This window comes from Oryzias latipes, chromosome 3 (genome assembly GCF_002234675.1).
Source record: "Oryzias latipes chromosome 3, ASM223467v1".
NCBI lineage: Eukaryota > Metazoa > Chordata > Actinopteri > Beloniformes > Adrianichthyidae > Oryzias > Oryzias latipes.
In genome coordinates, this window is record NC_019861.2 from 1,763,370 (window position 1) to 1,786,529 (window position 23,160).

General features: G+C 46.0%; 2 protein-coding genes across 5 annotated transcripts in view; both read left to right on the forward strand.

The window, feature by feature from the left end:
* LOC111946826 overlaps window positions 1-20,475 on the forward strand; it is a 53,660-nt gene extending 33,185 nt beyond the window's left edge. Inside the window, exon 2 of the mRNA XM_023951564.1 lies at window positions 20,454-20,475. Coding sequence (XP_023807332.1) covers window positions 20,454-20,460 — 7 coding nt within the window. The 3' untranslated portion in view covers window positions 20,461-20,475. The remainder of the gene's footprint in view (window positions 1-20,453) is intronic.
* Window positions 9,235-13,159, forward strand: LOC105357792. 4 transcript variants are annotated; one of them, XM_020700222.2, is made up of 6 exons: window positions 9,235-10,052; window positions 10,138-10,594; window positions 10,745-10,833; window positions 10,904-11,068; window positions 11,271-11,559; window positions 11,697-13,159. In XM_020700222.2, exon 6 carries the CDS (start codon window positions 11,905-11,907, stop codon window positions 13,063-13,065), a length of 1,161 nt encoding a protein of 386 aa, XP_020555881.1. In that variant the 5' UTR covers window positions 9,235-10,052; window positions 10,138-10,594; window positions 10,745-10,833; window positions 10,904-11,068; window positions 11,271-11,559; window positions 11,697-11,904; the 3' UTR covers window positions 13,066-13,159. The 4 variants fall into 4 exon arrangements, with proteins under 4 accessions (XP_020555881.1, XP_020555880.1, XP_020555882.1 ...); XM_020700221.2 differs by having other exon boundaries at window positions 10,138-10,833; XM_020700223.2 differs by having other exon boundaries at window positions 10,138-10,833; window positions 11,271-11,503.
* Window positions 20,476-23,160: the final 2,685 nt, after the last annotated feature.

The following is a 23,160-nucleotide window of genomic DNA, read 5'->3' on the forward strand; positions in this document are numbered from 1 at the left end:
AGGGGGCTGAACAGTCAACTGACTCTGCTCCTGTCCGGGCGGGGGGGACTCCCGTAGTGGGTCCTGTCCCGTTATTATCTGTTCCTGTGAAGGGGGAGCGCTGGCTCCGCCCCTGACCGGGCGGGAGAGGCGTCTAGCCTCATCCTGGAAGGAGTGTCTGTGGAGCGCGGCGCAGCTGCCTCCGCTACAGGAGGGTCTAACCTCCGAGAGAGTGAAACAAAAAATGTGGATGTGCCTCAGACACCAGATTCGATTTCTGTCCCCCCTCGGGAGGACATGAAAAAGAAAAATGCGCCCGACGGTCTGATCGCGGATGTGGAAGATGCTGATATGGATGTGGATGTGCTGGCGTGGGTGCAGCAGAGGAAGAGGGGGATGAAAAAAGTTATGAGGGATAGAAAATAAACAGGCGGTGTGATGTCCTTGTACGTTTTTATGATCCATCTTCTTAGCCTCAATATAAGAGGGGTATGTTGTGTGGAGAAATTGAAACCCATAATTAAGGTCAAATGCGACCTCTTGTGTCTGCAGGAGGTTCGCTGGAACAACCAGATTTTTGATTTTGTTAAGGGACTGTGGGAGGGTTCTAGTTTTTATGCTCCAGGGCCGGACGGAAGGGCAGGAGTCGCAGTTTTTGTAAGGGATGCTGTTTTTGATTAGGTGTCCATGCTGTAGGCAGATCCTGCTGGCCGTTTTAATTATGGACCTACGATGGGCCGGGAAAACAATGCAGCTGTTTAACATTTATGCGTCAAATGACCAAAGGGAGAGGAAAAAATTTTTTCGTTCCCTGAGGCCTAACCTGAGTGATGATACAATTCTGATAAGGGATTTTAACACAGTTTTGTCCCGTGTGGATTTGTCGGTGAACAACACATATAAAGAGGATGTAGGCAGGCAGGAACTAGTCTCATTAATGCTAGATAATAATATTATAGACATTTGGAGGTTATTGAACCCCAATAAAAGGGATTTTTCAAGGAGACAGGTGGTGAAAGGACAATTAAAACAATCAAGGATAGACCATGTCCTGGCAGCACAAACCATTGTGCGTTTGGTCGCCAGTGCAGTGTATAGGCCACACACATGGAGTGATCATGCATGGGTTGAGGTTTTATTTGAGGGGGAGCGGCCTATTCTGGTGGAAGCTCCTGGGTTTTGAATAATAGTGTTTTATGTGAGGAAGCATATCAATGCAGGATCAAGCGGTTGCTCCGATCTTATTCAGAGCAATTGCCTGAGGTAGAGGATGTGTTGGCTTGGTGGATAGAGCTGAAGGCCCGCATTAGAAAAGTAACCATCACTTACTGTAAGAAGAGGAAATGGAAAGCTCAGGAGACTGAAAGGGATCTCAGGGACATTTTGAGGAGAGAGGCTGCTCTACTGGCAGAGGACTCCAAGAGGGACGCTACCACTTATGCGGCCGCCTTAGCGCAGCTGCAACAATTCGACTCAGAAAGGTGCAGGGCAGCGGCGATAAGGGCCAAAGTGAGGGATTATGTAGAGGGGGCTGGAAAAGCAGAAACAGGAAAGGGGGGTTATCAGGGCACTTTGGAATGACAGGAATGGTATGGTTTCTGACACTGTAGATATTCTGGACACGGTGGAGGGGTTTTATAAAAATCCTTTTCTTTCGGGGGGCTGTGAGGACGGAGCAATGACAACCTGTATGAATGATCTGTCTGCAAGGTTGAGCGATGTGGACAGAGAGTTCTGTGAGGCGGATGTGACTGTGGAGGAGGTCATTTCAGCTGTGAGACAACAACACAATAACAAATCACCGGGAGCTGATGGCCTGACGGCGGAGTTTTATAAGATGTTTCAGGAGGAGCTGGTAAAAATTCTACACAGACTTTATGAATATGTTTTCAAGTGGACAGTTTTTGTTGCCCTCTTTCTGTGAGGGTAGAATAAAACTATTGTTTAAAAATAAGGGGTGATAGGGCAGATTTAGAGAACTACAGGCCCATCACGCTCCTAAATTTAGACTACAAAATTCTGGCGTCTATATTGGCAGGGAGGTTGAGGGACGTGCTCCCCTCCATTTTAACCTCGACGCAGACTTATGGCGTGGCTGGGAGGGATATCTTGGACACGATTCTCACATTGAAATACACGGTAATGCACATGGAGGTTTCGGGTGGGTTTCTACTGAATGTTGACTTCAGCAAAGCCTTTGATAGGGTAGAACACGGGTATCTCTGGAGAGTGCTGGAGCGTTTTGGGTTTGGGTCACTTTTTATCTCAAGGCTGAAAACGCTTTACGATTCAGGGGTAAGTCAGGTGGAAATGCAACGGATTGCAGACGGGTTCTTTTAACATTGGCAGGTCAATTAGACAGGGTTGCCCTATGTCGGCAATGCTTTTTAGTCTCGCGGTGGAACCCTTGGCATGTATGGTTAATAAAGAGGCGGGTTTGTGGGGAGTGGTTACACCGGCAGGCAGGGAGGTGAAACTTTTTCAATATGCGGACGACACTAGTCTCGTTTTGAATGATGAGGATAGTCTGGATAAGGCTCTTGACCTTTTGGGGATTTTTTGTAAGGCATCTGGGGCAGTGGTTAATATAGGGAAGTCTGAGTTTATGTTTTTGGGTAACAAAGCAGGAGTGAAAAACAGGTGGGATTTAGAGAATCCAGCAATGGTGTTGGGTGTCTGGGTGGCAAGGGACCTTCGAGTAGCCACAGCAAGAACCTGGACAGAAAAGTTGAAACAACAGGGGAAAGTTTTATCATTATGGAAGATGAGGTCTCTTACTTTTAAGGTTGTGGTCTTGAATTCTCTTTTCTTCTCAAAAATCAACTATGCTTTATCTGGCTTGAATTTGCCAGGTGTGGTTCGGACCCGTATCTGCAAGCTTGTTTCTGGGTTTATCTGGGGATCTAGGGCAAACCAGACTTCCAGACAGACCTTGTCTAGGGTGGTCCAGCAGGGTGGCTCGAGGCTGGTGGAGATCGGCGCCAGAAAGTCAGCTTTGAGACTGAAGGTGGTGATGCGTCTCCTCGATGACGGTCAGACACATCTTTGGAAAGACTTCCTGATGAGCGAGTTCTCGTGTGTGACCCGGCTGGGGCTGGGAGTTTTTTGCCAGAATAGGCCGACGTCTGCCTTTCAAGGTTTGGACCCTTTTTCCGCAGAATTGTTGGCCCCCTGGAAGAAGATTAGAGGATGTATTACACAGAACATATCCACAGCTCATCAGATTCTTGGTCAACCGATCTTCCATAACCCGGACATTAGGCATGCAGGACTGCCCATTCAGTGTAAGTTGTTGGAAGACAGGGGGTGTTGCCTCATAAAGGAGATCGTGGTGCATGGGAGATTGTGCGACACAGCAGAAATTCTGGGACGGTTCTGTGGGGGTCTGAGCCAGGGAGGGAGGAGTAGGGTCAGACTAATATACGCAAAAGTTGTTGCTGTTTTTCCTATCTGATGGCTGGGGGTTGTGAGAAAAAGGGGGGGGATCTGCCCCGCTGAATACTGCTCATCGCTTAACAGTCTCAATTATTGGCAACACAAAGGATGTGAGCACTCTGAAGTCGAGGTGTTGGTACAGGATGGTGGCGGCTTTAGAAACCAAGGTGCCTGCAGCAGAAGCAGCATGGCGGCCTTTTTTCCCTGGAAAAGACGCTTCAGAGATTTGGTGGAACTTGCAGGGCAGTCTTTTTCCGCATGCGGTGTGGAACAATGAGTTCAAGATCAGACACAGGAAAATTTACACTCGCATAGTGAGTCTTTTCTTTTTTTTTCTCTGACATGACCGTCCGGGCTTCTTCCAAACTCTTGAGCGAGCTTCAGAGCAGTCAGCACCGAGGTGCAATGCACAAGCCTGCACCCTCTAGAAACGCTGCAGTCTGGGTGACGAGGCCGCGCAGGTGTGTGTGTGCGTGTCCAAGGCCTCTTTGACGCACCTGCTGGGGTGAAAGGTCACCGTTTTGGCTGCAGGTGGGTGTGTCCGCTCAGCAGGTGCACCAATCAGCGCCACAGAGTGAGTGGGTGAAGGGGGTGCTGGGAGCAGGCCGGAGTGTGGCGCACGCAGCGCTTAAAGGGCTCTGCTCCACACAACCCTTCGCTTACGGCCATACCACCCTGAACACGCATGTGCAGGAGGCTTTGCCGTTTTGAATTCGGTGACGGTTGGGTGAGTTTTTCGGCGTCTGTTTGGTCCTTTTTCTTTTCCTCTTCTCTTTTTATTTTTCTTTTCTTTCCTTGACTGTCTACATCCAGCCTTATTTCTTTGTGTGTGTGTGTGTGTGTGTGTGTGTGTGTTTTTCCCCTGCTCCCCACAGTCGTACGACTGTTGGGGAGTAATTCTTCCGTCTCATTTTCTTCTCTCCTCCTCACTGCGGCAGTTTCTTTTTCACGGTGGTTTTTGGTTTACCCCCCCGTCCTGTAAGCATGGTTTCAGCGGGGGGGAGTGTCTTGGGTGGTTGGCAGAGGGCCAACTCCGCGAGGAATGGGGGGAATGTCGTGGTGGGTCCGTCAGCAGCAGGTGCGGCGGCGAGACCTGCTGCCGTCACGGTAGGTGGTGGGAATAAATCACTGGGTGTGGATGGAGGGGAGCCTCCTAAGGTTAAATATGAGAGGGATTTAACAATTCATGTGGAGCTTCTTCGATACAGCAGGCTGCTCTGTGGGGGCGTGGTAGCGTGTCGGTCTGTGGGAAGTAAGCGGTATGAGTTGACCATGTCTAACGCTGTTGGGAGGGATAAACTGTTGGATGGGTTTAAAATCGGGAACACAACGATGCAGGGGAAAAGTATTTCTAATGATGAGCTGGTGGTCTCCTTTCTGGGGATGCCGGCTTACATAACCGATGAGGAAATTCTTGAGAAGCTAGACGGGTGGAAGGTGTCGGCTGTGTCGCCGATCAAACGCAGAATGTGGCCAGGAACCAACGTAGCGGATGGGACTAGATTTGTCAAGGTTAAGTTTAATGACGGTGTGCAATCTTTGCCGTATTCCGCAAAATTTAATACCGCGACGGGACCAGAGTTTTTCAGAGTAATACATGATAAGCAGGTGAAAGTCTGCAGGATCTGCATCAGACGCCAGGGAGTGCACTGTCACTCTCTCTAAGTGTTCTGTTTGTTTGAATAAAACGGACGATTGTGTGTGTTTGAGTGACAGTGAGAATGACGTGGCCTCCGCTGCGAGTGAGGAAGCCTGGACAGCATGTCGGAGGAGGAGGACCTGTCTGGCTCCGTGCCTGACGGGAAGGTGCCTGCTGCGCAGGTGTCTGCGGCGCAGGTGCCTGCTGCGCTCCACGGCGACAGAAGGACGGACGACACGTCAGCTGAGGGGGGAGGCGTCCTCGGTCAACAGGCGGCTCAGAGCGGCTCAGACCTGTTCCGAGCGGCGGGGGATCCAGCTGAGATCCTACTGTCGACAGCCGCTGTTCCCGTGAGGGAGGGTGATCAACACCCCCTGCTGCCGCTGCTCCCATCCGGACGGGGGGGGCCCACGGAGTTGGCTCTGCCTCATTAACATCTGTTCCCGTGAAGGGGGGAGCCCAGCACCAGAACGCTAGCTCTGCCCCTGTCCGGGCGGGAGAGGCTGCAGACCTCGTCCCGAAGGAGGTGTCTTAGGAGCACGGTTCTGCTACCTCTGCTCCGAGGGAGTAAGATCTGCGGGGGAGAGAGGGGAGCGGCGGGGACGTGACTCTAACATGACGTTCTATCCCTTTACCCCATCAAGTGACAGTGAGACCTGCAAATAAAGCTGGAGTGGAAACGACCGACGTGGAAGGTTCGGATATGGAGATTGAAGTGCTTGCTCGTCACCTGAGGAGGTCGCGGTCTCTGAGGAGCAGTGAGAAGTCGAAGAAACCGAAGCAGGTGTAATGTAAGTTATATTATCTATGATCCAACTCCTCAGTCTCAATATCAGAGGTGTTTGCAGGATGGATAGGGTGACGGAAATTTTAAATGAGACATGCGACATTCTTTGTCTGCAGGAGGTACGCTGGGACGCCGAGACCCGTGCTGCAGCTGAGAGGCTGTGGGCGGGGTTCGCGGGAGCGCTCAGCGGGGGTTGCTATTTTCATAAAATCTGCAGTCTTTGACAGGGTGACCCTTCGGGAGGCGGATCCTGCAGGCCGGAAGCTGATTGTTGATTTAGAATGGGAAAAAAAGATGATGAGGTTATTTAATCTTTATGCTTCAAACGATTAAGTGGAAAGGAGAATTTTTTTCTGATCCCTCAGGCCCTCAGGACCTTAATAAGAACCTTTTCGCAGAAACTCAGGGATGTGCTGAGGAGTGAATTTGCAGTTGAATGGGACGTGGAGGTGGACTGGCAGTGGGCCTCGCTTTTCGGAGTGCGGCGGGTTAAAGAGAGGCCCAGGATGGAGAATTGTGGACCTGCTTCTGGCCATAGGCCGTTTCGCAATCTACCAAGCAAGAAACCTGAATCTCAAGGAGGGGAGGACGATGGACAAATGGGGTTGCCTGGAGAGGGTTTTGAAAGAGCATCTGATGACTCTCCATCAAACAGAACCTGAGGGGCCATGGCGAAATATACTGGCGACACGGTCTCTTTTTGAGGGTGTTGGTGACGGAGTTTTAGTTTGAATTTTTAAGTCAAAATTTAATCTATATCTTTTGCTTTTGCTGGTCTGATGTAGTTTTTGGTTTTTGTTAGAAATTTTTTCCATTGCTGTATTGCAAAACTGTTTACCTTTGTAAATATTTTAAATTTCCTTTATAAATAAAAACAAAAAAAAAACATGCCCGATCTCGAAAGCTAAGCAGGGTCGGGCCTGGTTAGTACTTGGATGGGAGACCAAGAAAGAAACTCCAGCAGTAATGTTGTCTGTCCGAGAGAAATCCACCGAATAGCCGTTAAATGTAAATTAAACAAGTTTTCAGGCAACAGAGCAGGTTAACAGTGTTAGTGATTTGTTGAATGAGAAGCAGAGTAAGGACATGCAGGAGCAGACGCCTGGGAATGTCCTTACCCTTCTGCCCAGTCAACCAATAATTAATTCCTGTTTAGGGAGCTCTGTCCTCAACTAAAACAATCGTTGACAAGAAATGTGCGACCCCCCCCCTCCTTTCCTGCCAGTCTGCGATCAGGGCGAGCCCCTCCTTTCTCTCGTGCACGGTCCAACTACCAATCAGCTTTCAGCTACTTCCTGTTGCCTGAAAAGTTGTTTTATCTAGATTCAGCGGCTAAACGGTGGATTTCTCTCGGACAGACAACATTCAAGCTGCTGCTGGAGTTTTTTCTCTTGGGCAAGTAATCGTTTTTGACGCTTTTCAGTCATACTTATGTGACATCACCAGGTGGGACACTATCAGTGAGAAGTGAAATGACTCTGAAATCTAGCAGTTTTTTTCTAAGACACATTTGAACATATGGCAAAAACACATTTTTTGTTACGGCGGGTGGTTGGGGGAGTACCTAGGCGCAGAGAGGATGAGGCATCAGTTCAAGGTGGATAGGGGCTTTAATATTAACAAAAGACTACAAACCAAAAACCACTACATAAGCAGGCTAGAAAACTCGAAACACTAAAAACACTCGAAACAGGGGAAGAGCCGAAATATAATCTATGGACCAGCACAGGAGGAAGGGAATGACAGGACTTAAATACAAGCAAGACAACGAGACACAGGTGGAAACAATCAGGACAGAGGAGAACCAAAGTTAAGACTCACAACCAAGGTCTAACACAGGAACCTTTCAATATAAAACAGGAAGTGACAGAAACAGAAATAAAACAGAAACCGTAACATTTTTAGCAGATTTCAATTGGGTTTTGTTTTGAAATTCCACATCAGATCTCTCTGAAACTTATTGTGTGACATCACTAGGTGGGACACTATCAGTGAGAAGTGTCATGACTCTCTGAAAACTAGCAGTTTTTTTTTAGACATGTGAATATTATAGCTACTCCTCAATTCATGATTGTAATTGTGTTTTATTTTGAATTAACTCAGACTTTTAAATATATGTATAGATATATATTTAAATGGGGGGGGCGTGCTTGTATATACATATAAATGTAATGGCAGTTCTTACACTATGTTTTTACTTTTAAAAAATAGTACTTTTTTCTGCTACCGTAATGCACGGAAGAAAGCGGCACACTGTTTTTAAGAGAGGGCTCACTTGACAGCCGTCCGACGGGAGAGGGCTGGCTTGACACCAGTGCAGCATCTGCAGGCGCACCTGAAGCAGCATCTGCATCCCGCGATCCCGCTGTACAGACCGGATGAAGCGCGGCTGACGTGCACGAGTTTAGCTCGACAGGTGGAAAAAGAATCCAGGACAGTAGATCCCGTCTGGTTAAACAGCATCACTGCAGAAGATGCTGCAAAAAAGTCTGGAGGAGAGTTGTCGCTTGCAGCTCTAGTCATCACGTTTGGGAAATATGCTGGCCAAACATTCAAGTGGCTGCTTGAAAATGACGTGGGATGGATCGCTTGGTTGTTGGCTGAGTTCATTGTAAAAGGAGAAAGAAATGAAGCCATGAAGTGGCATAAGGAGAGGCTGCTGCAGCTGGTGAAGCAGTTTCCTTCAATTACAGTTCACCTGGACAGGAGAGTACAGGTAACCATCCCATATTTGAAAAGATCAGCATATATAATTATGTTCAATGTGATGTGAGTGTATGAGGTCCATTTTTAACTTCATGAACAGTTTGGATGTTTCTTCCCCACAGAAACTCAAAGCAAAACAGGAGGAAACATCTGTTCCTCCTGTCAGCAGCCACCACCATCCTGGTTACATTGAAGATGCTGAGCTTCTGACATTAGCAGGTATTTGCTCATTTATAACTATCACATGACAAGGTAATATAAGTATACTTTTGATCTGCTAGTGTTTCCACGTACACTTTTTTTGCAGAGGACGTCCTGGTCTCATCTGATGTTGCAGTTTCCACCCGTGTAACGGGTTTGGATGCAGGAGGGAGGCTGTGCGTCTTTCAGAAGTTGCAGCTTTATTTCTCATTAAATGAAATGTGTGCAAATGAAAAAAGCTCACAGCGTGTGTTAGTCTGCATGAAATCACTTACATTAAAAATAAATAAATATATATATTACTGACAGGCAGACAGGCAGGAAGAGGAGGAGGAGGAGTCAGCAGTTCAACGCCCGACTGAGGCGGCTCTCATCCTTGAAGGCTGGCAGAAAACGTGGGAGGAGCCAACAGCCAACTACCAGGGTATTCCACCACAAGACATCAAGTGGCTAAAAGACAACGAGGAACATGGACTGTATAAGGCAGCCACAGCCTACAGGAACTAAAACGGGGAAACTGTTAGGCGGAAGCTGCTGAAAGACAGGATGGAATTCCTCCCCCCACCTATTCCAACAAACTAGGGCAACGCAGTGCCAAACATGCACTCATTTTTTACAGCACCTGTCTTTATTGGCGCAATGTTGGCATATTACACGAGAAGATTAGGTGCCCAAACCCCAGCTGCCCAGAACTCACCAGACACTTTTCTGATCAGAAAAGGTTTTTCCTCTTCTGCACGACAGGTTTGTGGTCTGAAGTCTTTTTACACTCTGCTGTCTGAACGACTGCTGTGCACTCACTGTGAAAAGGTGAGGAACGCCAGTGAGATGACCAGAGACCAGGACCCCCAGCAGCAGTACAGCTGGTTGGCATCCAGCCCTAGAATTCTCATGAATTTGGCTCCAGCTGTGCAGCACATGTTCCCAGCCATCCTGTGTGGAAAGCGCGCCATTGACAGAAGTGCGGTGAATCTGCTCAATGATCGCATCAACTCACTGAGCATGAGCAAAGTGCAGCGGCTCATCCAGCAGGGGCACGATGAGTGGTACATGGACCGCAGAGGCCTCTACCAAACGCTCCTGTATGACGCCCACACCCTCAGAGGCAGCTCCTCCCAGAGCGGGATCCTGTCCTTCCTGAAGTCACCGGGACAGTACACACCTCGCCTTCAGCAGAGACCTCTTCCATCTGCGCAAGTGCTGTGTCGAGCGCACATGATCAGCGAGATGGAGAAGATGTCCGTGTATCGTTCCTCCATACTGAGCGTGACAGGAGAAATCCTGTGCATCGACGGCACAAAGCAGGTTTTTACAATATATTTGATTTAAAAAAAGACACCCAGGGAATTTGGTAAGTGGACTGAACGGTATTGTTATCCGTGTGTTGCAGTTGCTGAAAAAGATCTATGGTGACGGCCAAGCAACAATGCAGTACCTCACTTGCGTGCTGAACGAATGGGGTCAATTTGTGACCACCGGTGTGGTGGCGTCAGAGTAGAGCTACAGAAGAATGGCCCGTGGACTGAATGCCAGGTTCAAGCGTGCACAAGAACCTGCTCCCAAATTTCTGTACGCCGACACTCACTGCTGTTGGTAAGTCACAATTTTAACCATTTTTGGAACCACAAAACGTGTGACACGGCCCAAGACCTGACAAGCACCATGGAGGAGCAACAAACTGGTGACGAATACTGGCTGTGGATTTCCTTAAGAAGGCAGCAGGGCAAATGAGGTGAGTGGCAACAGCTGGGAATCCTCCAGACCAGAGCGGGGCAGGGCTGACAGAGGCACCATGACAGCCTCACCAGATCAGGAGCTACGTTCGCCGGGTTACCAGGGGCGTTGAGGTAAGTCAACCATTCAATGTTTTCCTGAATGTTTCCTGTAGTCTCACTCACACATTTATGTCCCATTTCAAGGTAATCTTCAGATTTGTTGACTTCATAATCAGAAGTATGCATTTTTATGTCTGTGGTTTATGTTTCTACGTGTTTCAGAACAGTGCAGTTGCTGTGGAGTTCATCCTGGAGTAGTTTAAGGGACCAGCAGGGCTGGACATTGATGGCATCCCTCCTCTCCACAAACAGTTAAAATCTTCAAAATAAATAACTTTAAAGTAAAAAAATTAAAGCTGACTTTCATTTGAATTCTTGCAGGACCCACCTGGCATACAATTGTACATCAGCACCGAGGTTGTGACACTGAACGGCGTGGAGCTCCAAGGGTACAAGTGTCGACGAGGGACGAACGCTTTGGAAGGGCTGCATGCTCATCTTCCCCGTGCAGTTCCCTCCCACAGGTGTGGCATCATGCCATTTCAGGTGTGTAGTATTTATCTGCTCTATGTCTTCACAAGATGAAAACAAATGTTTTATTCAGCTAAAAGACTAAATGAGCCCAAAACCGCCGGCTTTGCTGCTCTGAAGCAGATAAACCGTTTCTCACAATCCTACACAGGCTGAGGCTACTTTCTCAAGTCTTTCTCGCCGTTTGCTCGTCTAACTTTCAACGCCGTCCTTACAGGTGTACCTCATATCGTTTGCGGTCCAGTGGAACAGCCGGATGGAGTCTCTCCGGGTTGCTGGTGGGAAAGAGCGGCAGTCTTCCTGCGTGGATCCCAGACGCATTCAGCTGCTCAACCAGCAGTCGGAGCTTCTGTTTGGGAGGGAGCACTTGTTCAAGCCAGACTTCACAGCACCGATGCCCCTCCCTCAGTCGTACACCAGCCCTGATGAGGAGGAGCTCCTGGGTGTCGAGTATGCGCTGTGCCAGTCCACTAACTTTGCCTCCAGGGAATACTACATCAGCCAAGGTACAATGCCAAATACTTTGCTGAACGAGCTCACAGAACTTTTGCTGAAAAACGTAGTTATTGTGAATGATTGTGATTAAAATATCTGTACATTTGAATAAACCTTTGCATTAAAAGGCACGTTTTTCTTCTTGCAGTTGAGAAGGAGCAACCCTCGAAGACGAGGAAGAAAAAGAACCAGATGGATCTTTGGACCCTGACGACGCTGAAAGCTGTGATGAGGGTATCAGCCTTGAGGGTCACGCCAGTGAGGACGCCATTGACTCCCTCCATCCCGAACACTCTGTGCTCACTTCAGACGAGCAGGTCACGGAGGAAGTGAGTCCAGCGCAGCAGGACGTTCTCATGGGCTCAAGCAAACTTCACCTTCCAGGATTCGAGGAGGTTGAAAGCTTAGCAATGGTGCTTTTGCTGTTAGTGGATGACAGTGATCGGCACATCATCCCAGCCGACATTCGTCAGCGGATAAAGGCCGCCGCGAGTCAACTACATGAACACGACAAGTCTGCAGTAAATTTTCAGAAGAAGTATGAATCCAAATGGGGCTACACGCTGTTTGGGAGGTGCCTTGGACCGGCAACGGCAGAAAACATTGCAGCACAAAAAACGAAATTTGCCCGGTTGACCCATGCGCAAGCAGCCCAGATTACAGAAGACTCACGCCTCCTGTACTTAATAAAAATGCTGAAGAACAGACCACCAGCAAGCCAGACACACACTACAACCAAAATAAGTCTGATAGTAAGAGCGCAGTACAAGCGGATTGTGGACCGTGTACGGGACGACCCTGTCCTGTCAGCGCACATCCCACTACCCAACATCAACTCCAAATCTGTTTCCGCATTCCTGACACGTGAGGAGAAGAAGGCAAACTACAGGGCAACCATGGTCCCACAAGTCACCTGCCACCAAAAAGTCCTCTCAGAAGAGCCGATGCCTGCCGCTCCACACCTTCCAGACTCCCTTCCTGTGCCAAACAGGCCAGAGGTGCAATATGCTGTCATCCCTCATGTAACTGGCAAGAGATGGGCAGAAAAAAGGAGATTGGACGTCACTGAGCCTACTGCAACATGTAGGAAAATCATGCCAAAAGGGAGTCCCACAGCATCCCAAAGCACGGCAAATACTCCCATCCTGCTGGTTGTTCCATCCCAACCTCAGGCCCCAACCTTATCATTCCCATCTGTTGCCTCTGGTAGCAGTGCAGGTTTCTCTTTCACCTTGCCCCCAGCCAGGGTGCCAGCTAAGCCAACAATGCCTTTCAAATCACACAAGCCTTGTGCAGCTTGTGGCATTTCGAGATGTGGGGGCTTACGCAAGCGCTACACTCCTTCAAAGGACAAGGTGGCAAACAGCAAACAGAAAATATTCACATACTGTCCCACAACAAAGAAGTCCACCACACCAGGATTTGATCAGACATATGCAGACTATGAGGATTTTATGAAGGCTGTTGATCTTTTTTTAGCAGCAGTAAAGGACCACAGTGCAGAAGATGATGTATGACTGTGTGAATGTATTTGTATAGTTGCAAAAACTGAACCAGACTGTTAAGATGTTTCTTATTTATCATCAAAGAAGGGTTTGTGCATTGTTTGAATTTATTTCATTTGTATTATGTGTGATGTTGAAGAAACACACAGACAACAATACCAGTTCAGTGTTTTATTATTGACTGCAGTTCCTCTGTGCACTAAAAGCAGAGTTTCTTGTTTTGAGTTGATAATAAAACTATCAAACGAGAACATTGGAGTGGTTATTTAACTAGGAAAGTAACTTTATTCATGAAACATATGCTCACTCTAAAATGAAACCTTGAAAAACGGTTAAAGCATATCATTCAACAGCTTTTAAAGCATACATTAAATAATAATGCATGACAATGAAAGGAAATAAAGAAGAAAACATCAGAATAGAAATAAGGTTCAAGGAGGAATGTTTCTGGAAAAACGGCGACAAAAAAAATCATGGGATCAATCATGGGGTCATCAGGGGTCACGGCCCATTCCCGGGCCCTGACCACAGCAAGTCCTCATCTTTGTGCCTGGTCCTGCCACTAGGGGATTTTTTTGTCGCCATTTTTCCAGAAACATTCCTCCTTGATCCTTATTCTATTGTGATGTTTTTTCTTTATTCCCTTTCATTGTCATGCATTATTTAATGTTTGCTTTAAAAGCAGTTGAATGAGTTTCCTAGTTAAATAACCACTTTAAGGTTCTTGTTTGACAGTTTTATTATCAACTCACAAGAAGAAAGTCTGAATTTAGTGCACAGAGGAACTGCAGTCAATAATAAAACATTGAACTGGCAGCTTGTTTCGTTGTTATGAGACACGAAATACTTCGTTTTTACTTTGAGTGGATCATCATACTCATGGTTATCTTGGCAATGTTTTACGCCGGATGCCCTTCCTGACGCAACCCTCTCAACATTTCCGGGCTTGGGACCGGCACACAGAAGTAGAGAAGGGAATAGGGAGCAGCCCGGATTCCAACCCTGGTTTCACGGACGAATGGATACCAAACAGAAACTGAGCCATGTTGCTGCCAGTAAGATTTAAAATTGTGGATTGCTGTGCTTTTTAGCGGCTCAGATAAATACGAGTGAAGCACGGCAGCGGCTAATTAATTGGGTTGATGCACTTAGCATCTGCTGACATGCTATCAGCAAAGCGGGCTAAAGTTCTGCAGAACCTCCCAGCAATAGATTCAAGTTTAGTGACCTGATGGATCAGAGGGATGTGTACAACGCTCTGAAAAGGGCTGACATTGTGGTGATCAGCGTTACCAGTTTACTTCAGTGTGTGAGAAGCGTGGCTGCAAAGGTGCAACAGAGCAGATATTTAAACAAAGCCCCTTTTTTGTCAGATAAAGCAACTTTCCTTCGTTCTGTAGTGTCACTTCTGCCTCATCATCCCAGTTTAATGTTTCTGGAAAGAATCAGTGTGTCCTCCCCACTCTTTATTTTAAAAGCACCATTCGGGCTCCTGAACTGTTTAAAGCACTAGAGAAGCTACATTACTGCTGAAAGTAAACAGCATTTTATTTCCCCAATAGAAACTTATTGGTTAAGGCTCATTCATTCTTTGTTTTTTCTTACACTGAAAAATATATAAATATATTTTTTTTAATCAGACAATGTTGACTTCCCTTTCTATATTTTAACTTGACAAAATAAAAGCACTATGAATTTGCTTTGGTAAACGCAACTTATAAATGAGATACAATTGCAGTGCTTAACATTGTGACCATTAAACCGAATTTGACCATTTTAGTACAGTGGAAGACATTAAAATTCAGGTGAGTTTTTCAAAGTCATATTTAAAAAAACAGACATTAAAACATGTTTCGGTAAAATATCGGGATACGTATCGTATCGCCAGACTCATACCAATAAACATCCCAGCAGGTGCGTCCAAGAGGCCTTTTTGGGCGTCTGCTGGTTTTCTCTCTTTTTTCTCTCTCTCGCTTTTCTTTCTTCTTTTGACTTGACTGCCTACGTCCTGCCATTTTTCTATGTTTTTTCCCCTGCTCCCCACAGTCTTATGACTGTTGGGGATTAATTGTCCTTTTCTTTTTTGGTTTCTCCCAACACTTTGGTACGCAGGTTCTTTAACGGTGTGTATTAATTTACCCCCCGTCCTGTGAGCATGGCTTCAGCGGGGGGGAGGGCGTTCTTTGGGTGTTGGGCAGAGGGGTAACTCCTTGAGGAATGTGGAGAATGTTGTGGCGGGTCCGTCAGCAGCCGGTGCAGCGACGAGAGGCCCGCATCCGTCACGGTGGGTGGTGGGAATAAAGCACTGTGTGTGGATGGAGGGGAGCCTCCTAAGGTCAAATATGAACGTGATCTGACAATCCATGTAGAACTGATTGGACAAGATCCTGTGTCGGTCACGGAGATTATCCGTTATAGCAGGTTGCTCTGTGGGGGTGTGGTGGCGTGTCGGACGGTGGGGAGCAAACGGTTTGAACTGACTATGTCTAACCCTGTCGGGAGGGATAAGCTTCTGGATGGATTCAAAATAGGAAATACGATGGTTCAGGGGAAAAGCATAGCAAATGATGAGCTGGTAGTCTCGTTTTTAGGGCTACCAGCGTACATCACAGACGAGGAAATCCTAGAGAAGTTGGAGGGGTGGAAGGTGTCGGCTGTGTCGCCCATAAAGAGGCGGATGTGGCCCGGAACCAGCGTCGCAGACGGGACGAGATTTGTGAAAGTGAAGTTTAATGACAGCGTACAATCTCTTCCGTATTCGGCGAAGTTTAACACGGCGACGGGCCCAGAGTTTTTTAGGGTGATACATGACAAACAGGTGAAGGTCTGCAGGATCTGCATCCGACCGGGACACATAGTGAGAGACTGCCCTGAATTCCTGTGCAATAAGTGCGGCATTCAGGGACATTACGCCAGAGAGTGTGTGACTTCCATCACCAAGTGTGCTGAGTGTCTGAATAAGAAGGAGAACTGTGTGTGTCTCAGTGAGAATGAGGATGACGAGGCCTCTGCTATTGACGCGGACGAGCGTGACAGCATGTCGGAAGGGGAGTGTCTGTCCGACTCCGTGCCTGACAGGCAGGTATCGGCAGCTCTCCAAGGTACCACTGATGCAGCACACCGATCCGCTGAGGGGGGAGGCGTTCTCGGACAGCAGGCGGCTCAAAGCAGCCCGGACCTGCTGCGAGCGGCAGAGGATGAGGAGATCCTGCTGTCAAAGCCACTGTTCCTGTGAAGGGGGGCGAGCAGCACCAGACCGCTGCTGCTCCTGTCCGGGAGGGGGGGGGGGGGGGACTGAAGATGTTAGCCCTGCCTCGGTACCATCTAGTCCTGTGAAGGGGGGGACTAAGCACCAGAACGCTGGCTCTGTCTCTGTCCGGGTGGGCGGGGCTCCCGGAGACAGTCCTGCCTCTTTATCTGGTCCTGTGAAGGGGGGAGCTCAGCATCGGACCGCCGGAACTGCCCCTGTCCGGGCGGGAGGGGTCGCGTACCTCATCCCGAAGGAAGTGCATATGGCGAGCGGCGCCGCTGCCTCTGCTCCGCTGGAGAAAGAACTCCGGGGGGTGAGGGGAGCGGCGGAGACGCGAATATAACATCTGTTTCTCTGCCTTTACCCCCTCAGGAGAAAGTACCGCAAGAAGGTGTGACTGATGACCTTAATGAAGATGAAGACTCGTCTGACATGGACATTGACATGCTGACGCCACCGCAGAGGAGGAAACGATCAATGATGAAGATGACTGGGAAGGTGAAAAAACAGAAAGCGGCGTAATGTCCCTGTGTTGCCTTCTACTTATGGTTAAACTCCTCAGCCTGAATATTAGAGGAGTTTGTAGGGTAGATAAAATCGCTGAGATCCTACATGAGAAATGTGACGTTTTCTGTCTGCAGGAGGTCCACTGGGACGCTGAGACCCGGCTGCAGGCTGAGAGGCTGTGGGAGGGATCGGCCTTTTATGCGGCAGGTCCGGGGCACACAGCAGGAGTTGTAGTCTTTATTAAGACGGATTTTTTTGATAAGGTGTCCCTTAGGACGGTGGATCCTGCGGGAAGATTTCTGGTCATTGATTTTGAATGGATAATGAAGAGATTGAGGTTGATAAATATTTATGCCTCGAATGACCAGGTGGAGAGGAAGAGGTTTTTTCACTTACTCAGGCTATTCCTGAATGAAGATTCCCTGCTGGTGGATGAGTTTAATACAGTCCTATCGCCTGCAGATTTATCAGTCAGGAATGTTTTTAAAAATGATATTGGGAGACAGGAACTTTTTTCACTTATGGCGGCCTACGACTTTATAGATGTTTGGAGGATGTTGAATCACGGAAAGAGGAGTTTTGCGAGACGACAGCTGGTGAAGGGGGTTCTAAAGCAGTCTAGGATAGATCTCGTCTTGTCTGCATGTTCGGTGACTAGGATTGTAAATAGCGTTGCTTATATTCGACATGTGTGAAGCGACCACTCTTGGGTGCAGGTCGTTTATGATGGTTTTGGAATGGTGGGGGTATGTGGATTTTGAATAACAGTGTTTTGGGTGAGAGGAGCTGTCAAAGAAGGAGTAAATCTTTGTTGAGTTATTATAGAGAACAAATGGAAGACGCTGTGAATGTTTTCTCTTGGTGGGAAGATTTAAAAGCCAAGATTAAAAGATCGACAATTGCGTATTGCAAAAAGAGGGCATGGAATGCTAGGAGGAAGGAAAGAGATGTCAGAGCACTGCTGGAGAGGGAGGCATCTCTGCTGGCAGAGGACCCAGATAGGGATGCAACGATCTTTTCTGCTGTAGTGGATCGTTTGAGACAGTTTGGGGTAGAGAGGTGCAGGGGGGCAGCTATAAGAGCTAGGTTGAGAGACTTCGTGGAGGGAGAGAGGTCCTCAGCCTTTTTTCTAGGGCTGGAAAAAAAGAGGAAGGAAAAGACTTTGATTAAGGACCTTTATGAGTCTGACGGAAATATGTGTAGAGAACTGGACGGTATTCTGAATACAGTTGAAGTCTTCTACAGGGACCCGTTTCATGGGAGCAGTTGTGATATAAATGCTGTTGAGACTTGTGTGAAGGCTATATCAGCTAAGGTGTGTGAGGAGGATAAGATTGCATGTGATGCCGACGTCTCACTGGAAGAAAACAAGACGGCAATTGAAAGAACCCAAATAAATCTCCGGGGGTGGATGGTCTAACGGCTGAATTTATAAATGTTTCCAAGAAAACCTTCTGCCTATTATTTTTAGGTTGTTCAGTTCATTCTTTTCAGGACATTTGTCATCACCCTCTTTTTGTCTAGGTACTATTAAATTAATTTTTAGAAATAAGGGAGATAGTGCAGACTTGGAAAATTATAGACCAATTACACACAGATGGGGTTAAGGTGTTGGGAGTCTGGTTGGACAGAAACCCTAGTGAAACTATTTGCAAGAACTGGACGGGGATAATTAATAAACTGACAAGTTCTGGCTATTTGGAAAATGAGACGACTTTCATTAAGGGGTAAAGTTACGGTCTTGAATGCTTTTATTTTTTCTAAAATAAAATTATATCTTGTCCATTCTACCACTTCCATTGAATTTTCATCTCAGAATAAATTAATTGATTTCTGTTTTTCTTTGGGGCTCTAGGGCCAATCAGATCTCTAGACTAACCCTGTCTAGAGTTGTCCAGGATGGTGGTTTGAGGCTGGTGGAGGTAGGTGCCAGGAAGACAGCATTAAGGCTAAAATTGGCGACACGTCTTTTGGATGAGTGCCAAGAACCTTTTTGGAAAGCCTAATCATCAGGCTCAAGAGTGCTACTCGTCTGGGCCTTGCTGTGTTTTGTCAAAACAGGCCGGGGTCAGCATTTCCAGCTTTAGACCCCTTTTCCATGGAGCTGCTGTCTGCTTGGAGGAAGGTCAGACTGTGTGTAACACAGACTGTCTCCACCGCTCTCAGGTTCTTTGTCAGCCGATTTTTCACGATCTTACACATAATGCATGCTGGTTTCCCTATACCAGTGTTTTTCAACCAGTGTGTGGGAAATTTTCCTCATTAACAGATTTAACAACATTTCCAATCTCCAGGATTTCAGCTCTTTGTTCATCCAAACAGGCCCTGAAAAAACACTGAGTAGTTAGGAATATGAAAGATCGTAAAAAAAATTTTCTTTGTTTTCATATGATTCTATTAAAGACATTTTAATAAGAATGACGGTACCGCGATTTAGCAGCAACTAAAGCTGTTTTCTGAAAAGTCCCGCCCCTTTAACTGTCTCCACCAATCATTCTTGTATTCTTAATCACACGTCAGTCTGACCAATCAGAAGGGGTTAAAGTCTTCACTTCCTTGTTCTGATTCTGCTCATAAAGTCTCTCAGTTCCAACAGAAATACCAGCTAAAGCTCGTCTTTAGCGGTGTAGCTTTCCACAGAATCAGGTATCAGACCGTGGAACAAGTGAACAAAACAATGAAGCTCAGAGACGTTAGTCTTTCTGCATTCGGCGGATTATTGAACTACATCTCCCATGATGCATTGGGTTAAAAGTGACAGCGTGAGCGTCTCGGCGCACGAGTCTCTCCTCTTAACGTCTTGAAACAACAACAAACATACAGCAAACAGTTTTTAAATCTTCTAACTTAACTTTTATTACATCTTTTAGAAAAACCAGCTCCGGCTTTTTCTGCGACAATTATCACAAAATGCATGTAGAATCATGGAGGGACTGTGGGTCAATACAAACTAATTTCCCCTTTTTAATTTTTATTTTTGAATGCTGGTGTGCCGCGGGATTTTTGTCAAGGTTAAAGTGTGCCGTAGCTCAAAAAAGGTTGAAAAACACTGCCCTATACAATGTAAATTGCTGGAGGAGAGGGGTTGCTCTCTGATAAAGGACATCATGGGAGAGGAGGGATTGAGTGATACCGCAACCATACTGGGGCGGTTCTGTGGAGATCTGGGCAAGGGTGGGAGACGGAGGGTTAGACAGGCGTACTCAAAAGTTGTTGCATCCTTTCCCATGACATGGTTGGCTATTGAAAGGAGAGGAAAGATGTCTGGCGCTTTGATTTCTGGCTACTGTTTTCAGTTATTGCAGGATGGTACCCCCAGGGACGTGAGTACTGTGAAATCTAGGTTCTGGTACAGGCTGGTGGCAGCTTTAGAGACCAAAGTGCCTACGGCTGAAGCGGCCTGGGGGTCCTTGTTCCCAGATAAAGATGCTTCAGAGATTTGGTGGAGTTTGAAGGGGAGTCCGTTTCCACATACGGTGTTGAATACAGAGTTCAGACTACGCCACAGGAAGATTTACTCCTTTGTAGTTCTGCAACAAATTAACAAGGAACAATATGACAGGATGTGTCCAGTCTGTGGCACTGTTCCTGAAACTTTGAAGCACATTTTTTGGAATGTCCTGTTGTCCTGCCTTGCTTACAGGAAGTAAGAGACATCTTGAAGATGTGGTGTGCATTTGAGTTGTCTGAGGAGGTCGACTGGAAATGGGCCTCTCTATTTGGAGTACAGAGTGATCGACGGCGACCAGGATGGAGGCTGGCATATCTGGTCCTTGCTGTGGGGAGATATGTGGTCTACCGAGCAAGCACAGTGCGACTTAAGGAAGGGAGGACAATCGACAGCAAGAGAGCCTTTCTGGTTCACTTACATGAGTGTAAAATGCCTTTGTGGACACCAGAGGTTGCCTTTTTTGATAATATGAGGTTAGATTCCGGGTAACATTAAGTTTTTGATAAAAGTTTTCAACTGTGTAAGTGAGGAACAGCATGGAAAACGCATTCAAAGTTTTTGGTTTTCTTGTGGATGAAATATTGATGTTAAAACTTAATTCCAGGAGAGTTATGTTACAAAAATTCTTTCTAATCAATTCTACAATGGTTATAAGAATTTGATTTTGCAAGAATTGATTGTAAAACTGATTATGCATGCTTTAAAAGAAAAAAAACATTGACCTTTTACAAAAAACTTAAATCTTTTAGAAAGACAAATCTTTTTCAAAAATATAAAACCTTTAGAAAAACAAATCTTTTAGGAAAACAAAAATCTTTTGGAAAAATATAATATCATGGTCTCGAGGACGTAACAGACCCAGTTGCTGAAACCCGGAAGTAAAATCAGACTCAGGAAGCTTGGTTGCAGATTTCATAATAATAAATGTCCAAGGAATAAAGTGCAGAAGTTGGAGCTGTTATGTAGCCATCAGCAGAAATCATCCCCAAAACGGATCTTGTTCTGGACTTCATTTTCAGCTTCAACTCACTACAACATGCAGCAGCTCATCTCCACACTCACTCCTTCCTTCCTTCCTCAGTCGTAACTCTTGCTCACTGCTCCGCCTAGTGGCGTTAAGTGCTATAACAATAGCTGAACACAACATCCCCCCCCTTACTTAAGGATAACCTGTGCTGTCACAACAATCCCTGAATTTAATTCTTAAGTGCAATTTCCTTTGTGCATCAACAGCATATTTCAAGTAATGTCATTACTCACAGAATAAAGAGCAAGTAAGAATCAACTCACAACAACTAAACATATGTAGATTTTTTTTTTTTTGTCAAATTACTAAGTCCTTAAGCCAACCTGGTGGCTTATGCGTCTCCATCTGAGAGAGATGTAATTAATACAGGTCTTAAACTACAGTAAATAAATGAGATTTTCAAAGCTTAACACAGCATCATCATTGTCATCATCATCGTCACCATGATGTTTGAGTGTGTCCTTTTTCTTTCATCCACCAGAGCTTGAGGCCTGCCCAGCTCCATCTGAAAGATGTAATTAATACAGGGCTTAAACTAAAAAACAAAACAGTAAATAACTGAGGTTTTCAAAGCTGATGAACCTCCATCATCATCCCCATGTCTTGGTACAGCCAATATTTTATAAGTAATCTAAATATGTTGCATTGTTTGTGAATTTTACAAATAAAAGATAAGTTAGAAATGTACTTGTTTCTTGAATTAATGACTGACAAACATGTCTTGTTTAAAAATACAAGGTAGTCCAAGAGCGAAAACAAAAATACACAATGATAATAATTGTGCATTGAAAATTGGGATAATTGTTGAATAATCATATCATAGTACCCCAAAGCATTAATGCATTTTAGAGAAATATTAAGGGATAATGGCAGACGAATTACGCATTATCAGAAATTAACGCACGTTTTTGGTCGTTTATTCTTGTTATTTTTTGGTTTAAATTGCTTTGTTTTTTCCACAAAAAGCGGACCATTTGGTACTGTGAAGCTAAAGTTTGTTTTAAAGAAGGCAGAGCAGTGATACACAACATTTGTGCTATGTGGCCGGAACTTCTTTTTTAGCCGTGCGATTATCACTGTCCATTATCACCTTTTAATGTACACCCAGCAGCCAATCAGATTCAATTATCACCCGGACCATGGTAAAATTATAAGTAAAACCCACTCTTAAGACAAAAGTAGAACAGCAATTCTTGAAAAATGGATGTACAAACACAAACAGAAGGGTAGAGAAAGGCAAATAATGAAAATTAACATACCAAAATTAGAAACAAATCATAAAGATTGTTTACATACCTAAAATTACAGAGTCCAGTTCATTCAGAGACTTCCCTTTAAGAACTTTAGATCCTGACTCCACTGCAAATAAAAGTTTTCCAATCTTGGCAACTTGAAAGGTTTTGTCCGTCTGTCGATAATAATCGAAGTGAACTCGGATATCATGTCCCATGAAATGATCTACATGCTCTAGTTCTTGGTTATTAAGGTCAAGAAGCTGGCATAAGGTGGCAACATGCTTGCGTAGTTTTGTTGACCGGAGTAGTTCAGGATTGCTTGCCTTGCACTCAGCAGCATATTTTCGGAGGCAGTCACAGCCACGAATGCTGGTTGTTGTTCCAATCCTGGCAAACAGATATGGATTGGCATCTTGAATGCCAACTTCTCTCATTGTCTGGATAAGGAAGTCAAGTTAGGCTTTTGTACGCTCCAAAAGTAAAATAGGTACTTTTCTGCCCCTCTTTCCACGTGTGACAATGCGTGTTACCCTATGGCTCATTTGTTTTTCCACTGGGGACATAGTTTCATAAATGTCCTTATTTATGGAACCAGTGTCTGCTTTCAGATATGTCTCTAATGTTAAACGTGATGCCT